Source organism: Leishmania infantum, chromosome 35 (genome assembly GCF_000002875.2).
Source record: "Leishmania infantum JPCM5 genome chromosome 35".
NCBI lineage: Eukaryota > Euglenozoa > Kinetoplastea > Trypanosomatida > Trypanosomatidae > Leishmania > Leishmania infantum.
The window spans coordinates 1565318-1573257 of record NC_009419.2 but is presented as its reverse complement, the minus strand read 5'-3'; the positions used below and the strand labels follow the sequence as shown (position 1 = coordinate 1573257).

The 7940-nt window shown below is 56.1% G+C and overlaps 1 protein-coding gene across 1 annotated transcript; it reads right to left on the bottom strand.

Moving 5' to 3' along the window:
• Positions 1–4695: 4695 nt before the first annotated feature.
• On the bottom strand, positions 4696–7071 carry LINJ_35_4030 (conserved hypothetical protein; the record flags this gene model as incomplete). The annotated part of the gene is made up of 1 exon (XM_001469168.1): positions 4696–7071. One exon carries the CDS (start codon positions 7069–7071, stop codon positions 4696–4698), a length of 2376 nt encoding a protein of 791 aa, XP_001469205.1.
• Positions 7072–7940: the final 869 nt, after the last annotated feature.

The following is a 7940-nucleotide window of genomic DNA, read 5'->3' as shown; positions in this document are numbered from 1 at the left end:
GGGCGTTTGAGAAACAAAGTGTCGAAAAAGCGGCTTCTGCTTCGCAGCAAAGATGCACTTCATTTTCCGTGTCAGCGCGCGTGACTCCACCGCGAGCGAGTCCTCCGATTGGCGCATACAACCGCAGCCCACCCGTCTCTGTAGGGGGGGGGGGTTACGGCTGCATCCTGGGCGTCTAGGACGAGCCGCCTGCCTTCGCATCGGGCCATACGCCGCACGGGCACTTCCTGTCCTTGCTCGTCCCTTCCTCGGGTGCGTGCTGCGCGGCGGGCGTCCCACGGACATGGGTGAGCTGCATGGCCTGATCCAACGCGGGCCGCGCCCATGCTCCTGCTCGAGGGCGGAGGCGGCGGCGTCTGTCGTGCGGGTAATAGGGGAGTGGTCAAGGTGACATGCCGGATGAGCTCGAGGAGGACGTTGGCCAGCCTCAGGTCAGGGTCCTCGGTGGCCCTGCGCACCCCCTGTCTGCGTGCCATGCTTCGCCCTCGGTCGCTTCACGCCGCGGCATCCCATAATATGGAGACCCTCCGCATGGGGAGTCGGGAGGGCCCGGATGGTGCAGCTCGGGCTGCTCTCGTGATGCTTCCGGCATCTGTGCCTCATCAGTGCAGCCCTGGACAGATGCCGAAGATGCCGCATGCTATGCACACATGCGCTGTGGGGCTCACTGCTATGGGATTTCTTCGCGCCCCTTCCGTCCATCACTCTTGCTCTCTCACCTCTGCACTCTTTCTTTCGATGTGACGCACCAAGCCAGCAACGGTGGGCAGCACGTGCGCACAGCGCTCGCATTTTCGGGCCACGGGGCCTGCTTCAGGGCAACTCTGCCGTGAAGAGGGTCTCGCTGTCTTCACAGGGTGCACCTCACGCGGATGAAAAGGTCGGTAAAAGGCAAGGGGAAGAGAAAGCAGTAAAGAAAAAAAAAGTGGCAAGTAACAGCAAGAAACCCAAGATGAGCCGGAAAGCAAAAGAGAAATAGCGAAGGGAGGCTCACACACGCGCACACACAAGCGCACACACACGCGGACGAAAAACAGATACATATACATATATATGCATTCATGCACACATAGGCATACGAAACAATTGATCGAAGACGCCGACAGTTGAACAAGTCGATCGGGAGGAAGAGAAAGCGGTGCGCATTCGAAGCTTCTTGTTGATGTTTGCCTTTGCGGATTCCTTCTTTCTCAGGGGGCGCCGTCTAATGCTTCACGTTCGTGGCCTCTTGCTGCCTCACCGCCCACCACCACTGTGTTCGCGTAACTCCTTTTCTGTACGTGGTAGAGCTCACTCTTGCACGCGCGCGCCCGCGTCAATTCGAGTACAGCCGCCGAGGACAACGTGACGATGCTTGTGGCTGCGTCCCAGCACATGCGACGTACGCCTGCAATCACAGCGAGGTTCAAAATCAGCAGAAGAAGGTGACAGATGAAGGAAAGAGCAGAGAGCATAGAGGAGGACAAGCGAGGGGTGCACGCGCACAGCATTCGTGAGGAGCGGAAAAGGCGGAGGAAAGGCGCACGACATGTAGGCGTATAGTTGTGTGTGGCGAGATGGAAAAAAGTCAGGCCGGCAACGTAAAATGGGCAAACAGCTGAAAGGAGCAAGAAGAGAGTTTCTCCGAGATGCGCACGAAAAAAAAAAACAAAAGACGAAATAATAACACAAGCGATGGGAAGAGGAGGAAAAAGACGCACAAAGACCAAAAAAGGAAAGACGGGACTGAAGGGTGGAAGTTGTTGCGTCTCACATGCCAGCGTAAAGGCAGTTGATGCACCAGAGGAAGCATGATGATAAGTGTTCTAGCGGCTTCTGGGGAAGGCGGCGAAGAGTGCCGCTGGAAAAGCGGCGCAGAGGCAAGATCAGCATGTGAGAAGAGGAGATGATGGTGGTGTGTTGCAACGGAGAGAATGAGCGGGCAGCAACAGGGACTGGAAAGAACGACAGAAGAGAAAAAAGAATAGTCTCACGGAAGGAGAGCGAATTCGACGAGCACAACCACGCAAGCACGAGAATAGCAAGCAGAAGCACACCTACTCGTTCTCGCCCCTCCAACAAGCACGCATGGACATATGGAGAAGAACCGAACAAAAAACGAGAAAAATAGCTAAGGTTGGTTTGCATGCACCTGTTGATGTCATCTCAGGCGTGCACATGCAAGTGTGCGTGAAAGGCAGATGAAGGGGAGAGATGCGTACGCGAAACCGCCAATGAGGAGCAGAAAAAGAGGGTCACTGTACTTGCCTATGATTGAAAATTAGAAAAACGCGCACGCACCGAGGTGGCGCCCGTGGCATGCTATCACCCCTCCCCCTCCCCCCGCACAAAAAAAGCGCGCCTGACGACAAACAGACGGAGAGCGACACAAGAAACGGCGGAGGAGAAAACAGATGCCACAGAGAGGGAGTGAGAGGGGGTGGGAGGGGGTAGGGGGCAGTCGTCCAACGCAGTAAGAAATCAGAGACACGTACGAGCGGAAAGCAAAGACGAGAGAAGACAAAATGAGAAGAAACACACAAGAGGGAGAAACGGAAACCAAAAAGAAAAAAGGCGAAGACGATAAACACACCGTCATGAACATGCACGCAGAGATGTGATGATTAGCGCAAGCAAACACCAACAAAAAAAAAAGAAAAGGAAACACAGCACAGCACACATGATCGTAATAATCAAACCAGCACAGAAAGCGGCGAAGAAAGCAAGCGAAAACAAAGCGAGCAGCACACATGCGCACACACACACGCGCGCGCGGGGAGGAAGAGAGAGAGCGGGAGTCGCCACTGCAACATATTACAAAAAGAAACGAGAATAGAACAGGAAAACGATGGCACGCTTGAAGCAATACATAGAAACAGAGGAGCGGGAAAAAAGGACGAGGAGAAACGGGTGCATAAGGAGGAAGACAAGAGGTAAAAGAAAGGATGCCGTCCTGAGAAGTAATGGGGCGTCATAGAACAAAGCAATCATTACGAGGAAGGAGGAGGCGAGTTAGAACAGAGCAGTGGCACACATAGAGAGATTGAAACGGCGGCAGCTCGCGCGTGGGATTGTGAACGTGCATGCGAGCCGTCATTGTCTGTGCGTGCACTTAGCGTGCCTTGCCTCCGCCTTGAGACCTCGCTCCCTCTTTTTTTCTTTCGCCTACGATGGCGCACAGAGAGCAACGGGTATGTTGCATTCGCGGAGACTCATGAACACAGAGAGAGCCAGCGTCTCAAACCCAGACACACACACACACATGCACGAAAGAGCCACCACAAAAGAAGGGATAAAAAAAAGAAAGCGGCATGACAGGGGGCACAAGACGGAAATACATCCATGAAAACGCACACACACACATACATTTTTTTCGCACTTTCAAACACCCCGAAAAGAGGGACACCGAAAAGACGGCAAACATGCAAAAAAAAAAGAAAAGGAAGGAGAAGTGCACGGCAATAAACACGTGCAAGCCACAGAGGCAAACATGCAAAGAGAAAATCAAAAAAAAGCGAACAAGGAAAGAGACCCGTCGCTCATCGTCAACGGAAAAAAAATGGTGAGGGCGGCGATTTCAGATGGGGGAGGGGGAAGGCAAAGCGGAAACGAGGGAAAGAAAAGGGAGGCGCAGGAGAGGAAGGGGCGCAGAAGAGGCGACGATGGAAAGGAGAAAGCGACCCCACACCCGATTGCCGTCCACGCCCTTTTCGTGAATCCCTTGTCATTGCTTCTGCTCGCTGGCACGGTTTTCGCGTGTTTGGGTGTGTGTATGTGTGTGTGTGTATCAGCTGTTGCTGTATGGTTCTCGTCGATTGGTATTCTCTCCCCCTTCAATCTACCATGGCCACTGCACCCTCCTCTTTCTCAGCGCTCCGTGGTGACGCCGACTACCCTGGTTGTGCCTCCTCGTCCTCCACGCGTCCCTCCTTCCGTCGTCTCCCATCATACAACATAAACAGAGAGAGAACCACAAAACACGTGCTGCGGGAGGCGGGAACGCAAGAGCGCCTGTGCGCTTGCAGGGGTCATACAGGAAGCAAGCACGCAATGAAACGCGTGCTATCGTTTCTGCGTATATGCGTGGCCGGTCGCGCGTCGTCCAAAGGGGCGACCAGAGCCTCTCTCTTTTTCCTTGCATGGTGCTTCGCTCTGTCGAAGAACACGGTGCCAAGACATAGCAGGGCACGCAAAATGCGAAAAAGAAAAGAGGAGACTGCATGAGGAATCATTAAAGAAAAAATGCGCGAGACAGAGAAAAGGCGGAGAGCAGCTCCGGCAAGCCATGAAGAGGGAGTGGCGCAAATAAAGGCTTGACGAAACTGGTTTAAAAGAAACGCCGAGAAAAAAATGAGAGCAGGTCGCAGCGTACACGTCTTTGTATTTGGAAGAGATGTGCGAGAGCGGCGAAGGAGTACTTCGTGGAGTGCCTTCATAAGACCCTTTTCTTTGTAAGTATGTGTGTGTCTGTCTGTTACTAGAAAAGTGCAGCCGCTTCAGCAACACAGCTGTGCCTGAAAAAGAGTGTACACACCGACACGCTAGTCTGTCGTCGTTTCGCCATTGCCACCGCTTCACGTGCAACCATCAACTCTTCACAGTGCTGAAGGCACGATGCAACGATGATCTCTCCATTGTGATCAACGACGCCACTGGTGGGGTAAAGAGGAGGATATAGAGGCTCATAGGTTGGGATGCGTTGACTTGGCTCTTCGTCTAGCGGCGCTGCTGCTGCTGGAAGAGAAACTGCGCATTCGTACCGAACGGGTTGAACGGTGGCTGCTGCTGAGGCGGTGCTTGCTGAGGCTGTGGTTGAGGTATGGGCTGTGCCTGCATAAACACAGTCCCGTCCGGGCGGCGGAACATCATCGGCTGACCAGTCATGTACACTCGCTGCAGCTGCGCCGGATCCACAAAGTACTGCCCTTGAGCGTTCATCTGCATGGGCATCTGGAGCCCATTCGGCATCATTGGAGCAGGCTGCGGCATCTTCGCAGCCAGCGGCTGCAGGGGCGGGGTGTTGTGCATAGGACTTCCATTACCGTTAGGCTGTGGTGCCGGCGGAGCCTGCGGCGGCCGCGGCATCGCCATCCACGGTGGTTGGTGCTGCTGCGGTTGCATCTGAGGCTGCATCTGCGGCTGTGGCTGTGGCTGCGATTGCGGCTGAGAATGCGCGGGCATCTGTGGCGGCATCGGCGGCGGCGGCGGAGGCAGCGGTTGCTGCTGCTGATGCGGCTGCTTAGGCTGCAGCATCGCTCCGTTTGGCGCCATCTTCATGCTGGCCGGGAGCTGCTGTGGCGAGGAGAGTGGCGCACTGGTAGGGTTGCTGCTCGCCGGCATCGGCGGCGTCTTCGACGGGTTCGCAAAAAGAAGCGGCGCCTGCTGCGGCGGAGGTGGCTGCTGAAACTGAGGAGGCGAGGGAGGTAAAGTGCTCATACCAGTGCCGGTCGCTCCTCTGCCCTGGCGCGCCCGCTGCATGAGCATGCTCTCCAGCTCCGCCGCCGTGATGGGCTGCGTCTTCGGCGCCGTCGTGGCAGGTGTAGCAGTGCTTGGCGGGGGTGCCGGAGCGCTTGAGATCATGGTGGCGCCTTTCTTCAGAAGAAGCTCCAGGTCCGCCGCCGACCAGGCGCCTGTGGGAACGCCGCTAGACCCGCTACTGCGCGGCGCTGCCTTGATGGCGGTCGCTGGGGCCGGGCGAGATGGCTGCGGCTGACTGTGAGGCGGAGTTTGGGGCGGCGTGTGAGGAGGCGCCTGCGTCTGTCCAGCACTGCTCGATGCGCCAGTCTTGGCGCCCATTGCAGTGGCGATATTGGTGCTGCTATGTCCGTTCGCAGGGCCGAGTACGGAGCTCTGCGTGGGAGCGGGCGGGCTCGCTGGTGCAGGCGCGGGAACGCCAAAGCTGGCTGGCCCGCTGGCGGGCGGCGCACCGGTCGAGTTGGCCGAGGCGTTCGCAGTCGCAGCGTCCATGCTCTTTGCCTGGTGAGAAGTGCTCGCAGGACAACTGGATGGCTGTGACTGCTGCGACGCAGGCTGCGGAGGCTTGATCTGACCTGACGGCGACGCGTCCGCCGGAGGCAAGGAGTGCTGAAGAGACTGCTTGAGCGCGCTTGCCATGGACGGCGCGGTGCTCCAGAGGTTAGAGTCGCTCTTCATAGATGACCACGGCCCTCTCGCGTAGCCCTGCGTTCCACTGTTGGCGGGCGTCGGGAGCACGCTCGCCTGTGGCGCGCCTGTCGTGGAAGATGCAATGCTGCTCGCGGGGGCTCCAAAAGACAGCGTCGTCGATGCTTGTGGCGGCGGCGGCGATGGCTGCATGGTCGCCGGAGGCTCGGCGCTGGTAGCCGTTGGGCCCTGGGCCGAGAAGAAGCGAGAGCGAACCACGGCCTTTGGCGCGTCATCGACCATTGTGATGCCCGCCAGCAGCCGCTCAATCTCGTCCGTCTCCCTCTCCGCTTCTGCGGCCTCGGCGTCGGTGCCCTCCTGCTTGAACTTCTCCAGGGCCTGCCTCAGGTTCTCTCCCTTGCGATCCTCGCGCTCCATCGTTTCGGCAACGCGTTTCTTCTGCAGTGCGCTCTGCCGCAACTCATACTCGATGCCCTCCTCAAAGGTCTCCTGATTGCGATTTCCGCGGTTAAATCGTCCCTCGGGTGGCGCAAAGCGGTCGTACCCGGACTGCTTCACACTGTTACTGTTGCTGTTGTCATCGCGTCCACCATTGCCGCCACCGCCGCGGCGGTTGTCACCGCCACGGCCGCCGCCGGCACCGTACGCCGGAGTGCTGGAGCTGCCAGTGTGGTTGCTGCTGCTGCTGCCGCCGCCGTTCATGCCGCTGTTATGGCCGCCCTTCCCGCCGCTGTTGCCACCACCGTTGGGACCCGAGTTAGTGATCGTGGTGCTAGTGCTGAAGTTGTCCGTCAGCACGCTGCCCTTGAAATTCGGTTCTGCCTCGCGGCGCTTCGGGGCGGGGACTGGTTCGGCGACTTCGATGACGTCGAACTTGCGCAGCACCTCTGGGCCCAGGTCCATTGCGCTGGCGAGTGTTGCAATCCGCAGTAGCTCCTCACGGGTGTACATGGTGCGCACAGGAGGCATGGATACCAGATCCACAAAGGCGAAAAAGTATGCAGATGCGAGTTGCTGCGTTCGCAAATGAAAATAATAATACTGAAAAGAATTGCTGAGTCTCGCCCACCGGCACGGAGAGACGGGCGAAGACACGCACGTACGCAAAAAAAAAGACGAAAAGGAGAGAAACAGCAAAGGAAAACAGCACACACAAACACGGAAAACAAATATAGAGAAAGACGACGAGGGAGGGAGGGAGGGAGGCCTGAGAAAAAAAAGAGAGGGATTTATACTGGCGCAAAAGACGACAGGAAAGGAAAGGAAAAAATGAACCACACACACACACACACGAGCACCGGGTTCACAGGGAAATTTGCAACACCAAAAACGCTAAAAGGGACTAGAAAACGAAAATAATAGCAACGAATCACGCACGCAAGCAAACGAAAAGAAAAAGAGAGCTGAAGAAGAAAAGACACAAAAAAATGAGGGGAAGGAAAATGTAGGAAAGCACGGCTTTGGAGACAACTCGCTTTCCAAGTTTCTTTATGGTTGGCTCCTTCTTTTCCTTTTTTCCTTTCACTTTTGTTCGAACCTGTGTCTGAAGGTGTCTCGTCGCACCCTGTGTGACAAGGTGCGCTGAAGGGCCCACACCTCAATGGCAAGATGACGCTTGCTTGTGCGTACGTGAAGCTTCAAGGAAGGAGCAAGAAAAACAGCAAGATGTCAGAGAGGCGATCGAAACAAAACTAAAGGAAGAGGAGGGACCATGCACAGCGCCTTCGTCGCGCAATAATAATAATAAGCGAAGACGAGAGTAAGAGGAAAGAGAAATGTATAAGTAATGGCGATAAAAACAACAAGAGCAAAACCGCAAACGAAAATGAACAAAAACC